Below are 10,428 nucleotides of genomic sequence, written 5' to 3'. Positions count from 1 at the left end.
GGGGCGTTGTTGGTTCTTCTTCACAATGCGCTCTCCTGCCCCGCCCCCGGGCCTGGAACCCGCCAGGGACCCGGGTGCCCGGGCCAGGGGGGCCGAGCCCCAGGGCACCTCGCCCTCGGGAGCAGCACAGTCTGCAGCAGGAGGCGCGCTCCTCTGCACAAAGGTACCATCTTTATCTGAAAAGGAAAGGATACCAACCCGAGTTCCTGGCTCGCGGGAGTCATCAAGGCCACAGAATGAATGCTAGTGAGAAAAACAAAAAAAGGAACAAAAACTATAACATAAGACCAAAAGAAAATGAGGCAGAAAAGAAAAGAAAAGGAAAAGAGATGTAAGCTATGGAGTATGGAATTCAATGACAGCATTTTATAAGCACTTCGACACTGGGGTTAGGCTTGGGGAGAGGAACAGGAAGTGAGCAGGTTCCGGGGGCTGATGCCACCTGGGAAAGCCACCCACGGGGCCAGGCCATGGGCGAACCCCAAGCAGCCACTGGTTTGGGCGAGGGAGGTTTACACCGGGGACCAGCACTCGGCGGGGCGGGGCGGGGGGCTTCCCTGGGCCTGCGTGGGCGGCTCACGCCACGGAAGGACCTTGCTGGTCAGGGCTGGGGGCTCCCACCGCAGGGCCGGAAGGGTTCCATGCCGAGTCCCCTGTCCCCCGTCCAACCTGTCCCTGCCAGGTTTCCTCCCCAAACAGCATTGATGTTTTAAACTTTTTCTTTAAAAAGAAAAAAATAGTAGGGGGAAAAATGGCCTTAAAGGAAGGAAAAATTATTCAGGTCAGTTTGAGTGTAGAGTTTTGTCCCCTCCACCAAAAAAGGTAATAGGTTCCCAATGAGATTTATTGGAAAAATTAAAATGCAAACCGAGAGACAACTTTGAAACAAGTTTTGCAATCACAGGCAGTGACGGCTAGAAGGGGGCTAAGGAATGACCTCACTCTTCATCCTCTACATGGGGAAACTGAGGCCCGGGGAGGGGGAAGGGCGTGCCAAGGCCACCTGGGGGTGTGGCAGGGAAAGCGTCCCAGATCCTTGACAATGGTGGCCGGCCATGCCACCATTGGTGGCTGGGGCCGCGCACACGCCTCTGGGGGAGCTCGCGGCCTGCACGCCGCCTCGGGGGCTGCTGTCTGCCACAGGAGGAGACAGGCCCACCCGCAAAACATTCACTTGGAGGAAAGAGTAAAAAGAGGCGGAGAGAGCGTTCAAACATTCCCCAGACATCCTCCCTGCGCGGGGCTGACCCTGCCTGATTCTAAAACGTCAATCAGCAAGGACAGCTGTCACGTGCTGCCGTCTTTTCCGTGCCCTATTTTGCTCCCCATTCTGCAGACAGAGGCATAAAGCTGCCAGGGCAGCAGGGGGACCCGTGCTGAGAGCCCGCCCCCCTGGTCTGGGCCCTGGGCTGCGACGTCCACACCGCCATCTCATTTGATCTCATTTCACCCAGTTCAGCCCTCAGCATCACCCTAGGAGATGAAGCAGGAGGCCGCCCTTCCAGGTGGGAGCTGAGGGGGATCCCCCAGGGTCTCAGAACCCCCTGGGCAAAGCCAGGAGGAGGGGCGGTCGGCCAGACACATCTGTTTGCAAAGGCAGGATTCCTTCGAGAAATTCCCAAATCGAATTACACTGGAGATCAGACCGGGAAGGTCAGGGGCGAGGACATCTGGCAGATGTGAACCGGAATTTCCACAGGGGCTCCGGGTGGGAACGGGGCCCCGGGGCTGCCTCCCCAGGACCCCTCCAGCCGCAGCCCTCCGCTGCCCTCCCGAGGACGCCCAGGGCTGCGCAGGCCCGGAGGCCCCGAGGCTCCAGCGAGGGGATCTGCGCGGGTGACCTAACCGGCCTGGAAACCGACCGTCAAGCGGCAGCTTCCGAAGCTGGAGTGGCAACGGGGAGCCGCCCTCCCGCGCTGGGCGCCTTGGGTGTGACTCCTGCCAGGACAGGGAGGCCGGCACGTCATTTTTGCAGGGACTGAAGCGGGCCCTCTGGTGTCAGCGCTGCTCTGCCTGAGCCGGTGTCCTCACTCACAAGATCCGCCCCAGACATGGGGGGGTCTGCGCGTGCCCTGCCTCCTTCCTCCCAAGGTGACTGCACATCACCCTTCAAGATTCAGCCTGGGGTCACCTCCCGGGGCACGCTGCCCCCACTGACCCTGCGGATGGGGGTCGAGCCCTTCACCTCGTGCCCCCTGTCTGCTCCCCGCTGCGACATAAAATATGCAATGATAGGCCATTTCTCTATGCGCAATGATAGGCCATTTCTCTATGCGCGTGTAATTCATTCTGCAAACATTTGGTGACACAGCTGGTCCCTGTCCTAAGGAATCCATGTCCCCCCGGGCAGGGGGACAGGAGGTGGCATCTGGACCAAGGAGCCACACGCATGGGACTGAGCAGGACTCATCTGTCTGCCCGGACCAACGGCGCGGCCGAGAGGCAGGCGGGTGGCTGCAACAGTCCCCAGGCCCAGCTGTCCCTGCCCAGTTACGGGACCGTGGACAAGGGAACCCTCCCCAGGCTGCGTTCCCTCACCCACAAACGGGTAACGGCTGTGGGGAGACAAGCGGGGCCCAGTGTCAGCGTGGGACAGGCCAGCCCCGCTTCCTCCTGGGAGGGAGGACACGCCTAAGGAGGCACGGCTGGCTTCGGCAGATGGAGGCCATCGAAAGGGAATGAGTCCCCGGCAGAGAGCCAAGGTCTGTGGCCGGTTTGTCACTCAAAAAAGAGGGTCACCTCACGCTCTTTTGTGGAAAAAAAAAAGACACCCTGCACCTAGTTGGTCCCAAACTGCCTTTTTCTTCTCTAGAGAAGGGTTTGAAGCGGCTACTTGTTTCTTGGACATGCCGATTGGGGCGGGGGGCAGACACGGTGGCCGGGGACAGGCCCAGCCTTGGGCAGCAGGAGCAAGTGGAAGAGGAGAGGAGGCTCCACGACCCCCGCCATGAACCCAGCGGGCGCGGGGCTCCACCCACCCACCTTTTCCTCCAGTTCCTTCAGGTGCCGCCTCTGCACCTCCAGCTTGTCCTCCAGCTCCCGGATTCTCTGAAACACACAAAGCCCCAGGTCAGAAGCCGCGGCCTTCTGGGCTCGGCACCGCGTGCTTCCGGTCTGCGGGGGAGCAGCACGTGGTTGGGGAGCCGCGGAGCGCACCAACGCCCCCTGCGCAGCCCCGTGCCCCCGCGCCGCCACCCCCGGCCCCCGCGCCAAGGTCCAGGGCCCCAGCGGCACCCTAGAGGCTCCCGGGCCCCCAGAGGAGCTCCGCTCTGACCTCAGTCACTAGCACAGGGCTTGCCTGTTCTGGAAGGGCGTGGAAGCAGAAGTGCACGGTGTGTGTGTGCGTAAGAAGGTCTCTTCAAAACATAAACATCAGGGCTGGACCCAGGCTTGGGGGTGCCCCGGGTAGGCTGGTGGGTTTGGAGTGGCACTGCATTCGTGCTTTCATTTAGCCGGACCCGAGGAGGGAGCGGGGGCAGAGGAAGCGGAGGGGTAGGCCTGGCCGCAGCGTCGACCCAGACTCCCCCAGCGCGCCTGGGACGTGCCTGGTTTTAGCACTGGAAGTCCAGGGTCCCGGGAACCCCCCAGTCCTGGGCGCAGGGGGCAGGGGGGCACCCTTCCTGGCACTGCGCCTGCCGGCTGTACTGTGGGGCACCCGCCCTCCCTCGGTGGTTTATTAATCTCCTCCCTCCAGCTCCATGCTGGTCCCTCCCCGGGGGACCGGCCAGTATAGCCTTTTCCCTTTGTCATATGCCCGAGAGCACGTCATCAAATGGGGACCTCAGGGCGGGGGACAATGCTTCATAGCTTTCCAAGGATTTGCACAAACCCCCCAGGAACAACGCCTGGGCTTTCAAATGCTCCTGAGACGCTGGCTCTCCTTCTAGTCTTTCCTGACATCCACTCGCAGGTATCAACGAGGGTCAGTCTGTCATCGGGGTACGGGAGGCCAGAAGGAGCCGTGGTTAGGAGCCCCGTGAGCTGGCGACCTGGTTCACCCGCCAGCTCTGCTGCTTCCTGGCAGCAGCGTGACCCTGGGCAAGCCGCTCACCGTCTCCGAGCCTCACTGCCCTCGCCGAGGACCCGGCCCCGCCGGCCCCACTCACGGGGTCGGTGTGAGCTTCACTGAGCCCCCGCTGTAACAGGCGCTGGCCCTGGCCTGTCTCCCCGCACTGGAATGCAAGCGTGACGAGGGCAGGTGCTGGGTCCAGAGATGTCGGAAGGTTACGGACCCAGACGGTGCAACGGACAGGAGAAGCAGACGATGCATTTGTGGAGGTCAGCATGGCCCGGGGGGCTCAGGATGCCGGGCTAACCCACCCAGGTTTTGTCCTCTGGGCAATGGGGAGCCACGGAGGGTCTTCGGGGTGGGGCGGCGCTGGGCTGTGTGTTAGGAAGCAGTGCATTGGGGGAACAGGTTGGTAGGAAGAGGGACAGTGTCCTGGGAGGTATTGCAATGGCCGGCGGTACCAGCTGGCGCTAGGGCACTGCACAGGAAGGCGCAGGTGCGCCCCCCGGGGGCCGGTGCGGGTGGGGGGCGGGCGGCTGCCCTCACCTGCTGGGCCTGCTGCAGCAGTTCCATGCGCTCCCGCAGCACCTGGCTGTCGAACTCCCGGCTCTGCCTCAGGATCTGTCGGCGCACCTTCTCCACAGCAGCCTGCAGCGCCTCCCGCTGGCCTGAGCTCAGCGCCTCGTCAGCCCTCCGGCCTGGCTCCTGCTGCAGCGCGTTGTACAGTGTGGCCTCCAGCTCCTGGATTTTCTGGGCGGCCCAAATCACATAGACAGCAGACAGTCATGAGGGGGTGACAGGAACAGCCAGTGCCCCGCTGGGACCCTGGAGCCCAGAGAGGCGGGGCTGGGCAGGGGCAGGGGGTGGTGGCCCAGCAGAGCAGCCAGCAGCCACACGCGGGGCGAGGGAGCCCCGTGCCCTCACCGCTGAGACTGTTCCTTGACCCAAGGGCGATAGAACAAATAATCATAACTCACCCCCCTTAAAATGTGTGATTCCAGCCGGGCCCTATCTTATCCTTGGCTTCGATGTGCTCCCTGACCTTGGGAACACGCCCCCCTTATGGTGGGGGCCGAGGGGGGATCCATCTCAACTCGCCCACCGTAGGTTTTCAGCTGGCAGCTTAGGATGCGATTTCAACCCAAAGCAAAGAGTGGCCATGTGCTAACGGACCCCTGTGCCCCCAAAAAGGGGGACACCCTTTGTTAGCAGGGTGTCAGAGACTCGCGGCCAGCTGGAGGACCTCATGGAAGCTCCGAGTTCAGTCACTACAGGGGTCATTTCTATCCAATTCCACAGCAAGATGCAAACACAGTGGCCTCATGGAACGTCCAGGGACAGAAGACGGAGTTGTCTTCTCCGCCCCCCTGACCCCCTCCAGGGCAGGCTCCATGCAGAGCAGGAGTTTGCTGTTGCTGCTGGCTCCGCCCCTCCCATTCCGTGTCCCAGCCGCCCAGGATCCCCAGGGCGCCGGCTGCCAGCCGGGACCCCAGCACCCAGTCCGGAAGCTCCGCTGTGGGCCTGCCCTGCCTCGCTCACTCGGTGACAAAGGAACGCAGGCGCGCACCTGCTGGGCTCGCTCCTGCTTGGCTTATGGCACTGCCACCCACTAGGAACGTGCTGAAGCCAGTCCAGCGCTGCGTGAGAACGCCCGTTGCATCCTGGGCCTGAAATCCCGCCTCGGGCCCGGAAGTGCCCGTGGGCACGAAGGCAGCCGGGTGGGCTCGCATGGGGGCCTCCGAGGGCCCAGGCCTTCCGCATGTGGCACTCAGACAACAGAGGGTGCACACCAGGGTCTTCCAACGTGGGCCAGGAACAGCTGTCTTAGAAGATGTCCCTTGGAAAGGGGGTCCCATGATCCAGTGACCTCAGCAAGTTGCTTCAGCTCGGCCCACCCTTTGGCATGTGAAGGATCCAACAAGTTCTTCAGTTTCCCAAACTCATTGCATTGCAATCCTCCCCCCTTTTTTGGCCTGAGGTTCCTGTGATATGTTTTGAAATCTCATTCTTCAGACTTTCGGGGAAACCGGGCGAAGGCGGAGGCCGAATGACAGAAAGGGCAGGGCGTGCGGGGTGGGGGGTACGTTTGCAAAAGGATCAGACGGCACAAAACCAAGGAAAAACTGAAACCGTGACAGAAGGTGAGAGAAGGATGAGCATGCTTTTGTTTTTGAAATTGCCCTCAAACGCCGTCCTAACGTCGCCTGTGCAGAGGGAAGAACTGGGAGGGAAGAGGCCACGTCTGGGGGAGGCCCGGTCCGTCCTGACCCCTGGACCTGCCACGGCCACTCCGGCCTCAGAGCCCGGACGTGAGGCCCAGGGCGGTGCGGGGCGGCCCAGCCTCACGCCCCGGAGTGCCCGTCTGTGCTAAGCCCCGGCGACTCGCTCTCTGGCCCTGGGAAGGCTCCCGGAAATGGGACTGTGAATGTTTCCAGGCATTGACCGCGTTCCGTAGGCATTTACTCCTGTTGCAAATGCTGTTGAGTACGAGGGGTCTGGGCAAAGACTGGCTTCGGACGTTGTGAACCACCCTGCTTCTTCCCACAGGGAGCGGCCCTGACCGCCAAGTTCTCGCCGCTCTGGGGCCGTCCTGGACAGACCCCCGCCTCATCCTCTCGCCCCCCGCCCCAGGGGAGTTTCCCTCAGGGATGTGAGTGTCCCCGAAGCCGCGTGACTCATGAAGCTGAACTGGTCATTTACATTAGTCACCAGAACCAATCTTGTGGCAAAAATACACTATTGCAGAAGACGTTACAACAGGCCATTTCGCTCTGATGGCCAGCGGCCCACCCATCGCTTCAGCTCTGTGTCCCTCTGTGACCGTCTCCCGCTCCTATTTGTAGGAACACTGGCATCAAGGGTTTAGACATAAAAAAATATTTAAGTTTAAGAAAGGTTTTTTCCATCTGTCTGAAATGATTGCTAGAATGGAACAAGGCTTTCTAAGGGAAGCAGCACGCAAGCTCTCTGTGACCAGCATGATGGATTCGGAACCCTCGACAATTTATCTGCACGGTCATTCCCGTCCCGATGGGGAGGTGGCGTTTTCACGGCTCCCACACAGCGCGGGTGAGGACCCTGAGCGCAGCCTCAGCCCGGAGAACAGGGCAGCTCTGATGCGGGGTCTACAAGGGCCCGCGCCCAGCCCACTGGGTCCTACCAGGTAGGCCTGGTCCAGGGCTTGCTTCCTGTAGTCCAGCTCCTCCTCCAGGTAGCCCTTCTGCCGGCTGAACAGGGCCTGGGAAAGGGGAGGCGCCCAAGGTCAAGAGCGGCGCGAAAGCCACCTACTCCCCTGGCTACCGTGACAGGCTCCCCCCGCTGGGGGCGCGAGCCTCGGGCGAGAAGGGTGGGCGGTCTGCCCTGCTGGCTCCCTGTGGAAGCCCCTTAGGGGACCTCGCAGGCCCAGGAACCCGGACCGAGGCTGTCTCCGCCCTGGGCGTCCTTCCTCGTGCCCTCTGACCCCCACCCGATTCCCAAGCCCAGATCGCGGGAGTCCTTCTCTCTTCCCCTTGCCACCTCCTGGCGGCTCCTGAAGACATCTCAGCAGTCCCGAGGGGCTGCTCTTCCTCCCCCCAAGGATGTCACCCACGTGCTGATGAGGGTCACTGCCCTGGGCTCCCGCCCCGCCCTCCAAGTCACACTCCCAGTCCTGCTGGCACAGTCTCTCCAGGTCGCGAATCTCTTTCTAGTGCGAATATCGAGGGTTTCGGGGTTGGAGCTCACATACTGCAGCCGCCTGGCTTCCTAGACGAGGAAGCAGTGGGTCGGAGGGGACCGGTGCCTTGCCCCGGATCCCGGCCACCTGGTGACCGTGGGGACTAGAAGCCCCGGCCTGGCATTCCAGGCCAGAGCTCTCCCCACACCAGCTGCCGCTCCAGGCCTCTGCTGTTCCTTCCACCCCTTCCTGAGAAAATTCAAACTGGTCTTTGAAGGCTCAGCAACTCCATCTTCTGACATCCCCACTGGGTCAGCTGGCGCCTGCCCCACAGCACCAGCCCCAGCCATGTAGCGAATAGCTACCCACAGGCGCCCACGTGGGCCCCGCACTGTGCAAAACAGGCTGCGTCCCTGACGTCTCAGCCCTACAGCCCAAGGCGGCGGAGACCAGAGCCCCATTTTTCGGTAAGGACACTGAGGCCCACTGCGTCTTTCCTGGGCTCCCACGGCCGGTGCGGGACACAGTGCAGACCGGAGCCCTGTCTCTGTGCCTCCAGAGCCCTTGAGCTGAGCATCTGCGTATCACCAGCGTGGCTCGCCTGATGTCACGCTACATGTGGCTGTCGCCCATGAGCACATGGCCCCATGGGCTCGCCACAGGGGCCCTGCGTGCTTGGGACTGAACCCCTAAACCAGGCTTGGATAGCAGAGACTCCCAAAATATACAGAAAATGAATAACGAAGCGATGGGTCGATACTTAGGTACCCAGAACGACACCAGGGCAAAAGCAATAGACGTGCTTGCAAACATAACAGGTAACACACGTAAGCCTTCCTGGGGCGTGAGTCCCCAGCTCCGTCGGCCTCCTCCCTCCCGGGGCCGAGCCTCTACCTTTTCCTTCTCCAGGTCCAGCATCTTCTGGGTCAGGGCCGCCTCGGTCACCTCTATTTGCTTCAGCCACTGGAAAAGAGCAGGGACAGAGGGGCAGCCATGAGGCCCCGAGGCTGGGCGCGCGGGCGCCTCCTCCTCGGTGGGGCTCCCGGCTGCTGCGGGCCTGACAGGCACACGGCGGACTCCAGCGTGGCAGGGGGCCGCGGCCGGGCAGCGGGCGTGGGCATCCAGGACCCAGCGGCCAGGCAGTGGGCGTCCCTGCGGCTCCTCTGCCCGGGGCTGTGTGGGCGGCTTCCCGCCTGGGACCTCACCGCCCGGCACAGCCACCGCCCACTTCGCAGGGGAGGGCGTGGAGTTAGTCACTTGTCTGAGATCACATAGGCGGGGAGCGGGGTTCTGAGCCGGGCCCTTGGCGCTGGCCCCCTGCAGCCCCAGGGGGTGCCTGAGCAGCAGGCTGCGGCCTGGGGTGCGGGGAGAGCGAGGCCCAGCCGGGCAGGGGTGCTGGCTGCGAGGGCCCGAGGGCCCTGCACAGGCGAGCGCCAGGGCGCACCTGCCAAGGGGTGGCAGGAGGCAGGTCTGCAAGTGAGGCCTCGGGAGGAGCCCACCTGAGAGACAGGAGGCAGTCCACACCCCCGGGGCGCCCAGGCCTGCGGGGATGCGCGGGGTCCAGCTGGACAACAGGCCGGGATGCATGTGCTTGGTCTCTTCGCTAAAGCCAGCAGACCGCCTCCCTGGCCTTGCAGCCTGGGGGCCCCGCCCCTTTCCTGCCGTCCAGCCCACTGCTCCTCTTCCTCCTCCTCCTCCTCCTCCTCCTCCTCCTCCTCCTCCTCCGCCTCCGCCTCCCAGAGCCCTTGGTTCCTGGGAACCCTGCCCTTGGCTGACCCCCTTCAGCTGCCCCCTCCCCATGCGCTCTCTGACCGTTTAAATGTCTCCCCAGCCCAGCAAGCTCCTCCACAGGCCCCCCAGGTCCCCCTTCACCCAGACCCGGGCGCTGGGGGCAGCCTTGGCTCCCCCCGCCCACCCCCTTCCCATAAGTGGCCACCACCTCCTCTCTCAAAGCCCCCATTGTGCTCCCTCCCCACGACCACCCCCCAGCTCAAGGCCCCTCTCAGCCGCGAGCCCAGGCAGAGTCTCCTGCAGCCTGTGGGTTCTCTCAGAAACATGCGCCCACCCCTGAACTTCCCGGCCCCCATCCCGCCCCTCCTGGAGGCCTCCAGCCCCCCAGCAAGCCCAGCCGCCCTTCCCCGCTCCCTTCACCTGGGCCTGTGCTCCTGCTGGCTCTCTCCCCGCGCCGTCCCCCACCCCCCGGCCCGCTCTCAGCCCCAGGCCGTCCGGGAGCTGCGCCTGCTCAGCCTCAGGCCTGAGCCAGGTGCCCCGGAGGAGCCCCCGTCACTGTCATCCTGCGAGCGCCTGTCACAGCACTCGCCTGACGGGCCGCCGGTGTCTGCCCCCCCCCACAGTAGCCCTCCGAAAGCGGGGGCCAGGTGGGCACGTTCTGTTCAATTTCCTTCCCGGGGAAGAGGTGCCTTCCCAACATTGGCTGGCCGCAGGAGGACGTGCGGGCGTGGAGGCCCGGTGGGGTGGGCGCTGGCCCCATGGAGGAAACCGCACTTGATAAAGCCACGATCCCAGTGGCTCCCCGCTCGCATCCAAGGGCTCCTGGTCCCCAGAGCGGCCCCGGGGCCAGCAGCAGAGGCAGGCGCGCCCGCAGCGCCTTGTCGGACTTGGCTGGGAGGGTGTGCGGCGTCTCAGAAACAAGCAAGCACATTTTGATGGGGAAAAAATATTTCACTTTAAATACCCCAATGTAAACAGTCATGAAGTGAATAAAATTAAAATGGGAAAAATCTCGTTGTAAGTTACTGTGACA

The 10,428-nt window shown here is 63.0% G+C and overlaps 1 protein-coding gene across 1 annotated transcript in view; it reads right to left on the bottom strand.

Moving 5' to 3' along the window:
- Window positions 1–223: 223 nt before the first annotated feature.
- Window positions 224–10,428, bottom strand: part of JAKMIP1 (janus kinase and microtubule interacting protein 1) — an 83,569-nt gene continuing 73,364 nt past the window's right edge. The window contains exons 17-21 of the mRNA XM_054582226.1: window positions 8,559–8,627; window positions 7,170–7,247; window positions 4,556–4,759; window positions 2,983–3,048; window positions 224–274 (exon numbers count right to left, since the gene is read on the bottom strand). Coding sequence (XP_054438201.1) covers window positions 224–274; window positions 2,983–3,048; window positions 4,556–4,759; window positions 7,170–7,247; window positions 8,559–8,627 — 468 coding nt within the window. The remainder of the gene's footprint in view (window positions 275–2,982; window positions 3,049–4,555; window positions 4,760–7,169; window positions 7,248–8,558; window positions 8,628–10,428) is intronic.

Source organism: Pteronotus mesoamericanus, unplaced genomic scaffold (assembly GCF_021234165.1).
Source record: "Pteronotus mesoamericanus isolate MK-2021 breed Mesoamerican mustached bat unplaced genomic scaffold, CSHL_Meso_final contig_68, whole genome shotgun sequence".
Classification (NCBI taxonomy): domain Eukaryota; kingdom Metazoa; phylum Chordata; class Mammalia; order Chiroptera; family Mormoopidae; genus Pteronotus; species Pteronotus mesoamericanus.
Note: the sequence above shows the minus strand (reverse complement) of the source record. Positions and strands in the feature narration are given on the sequence as shown.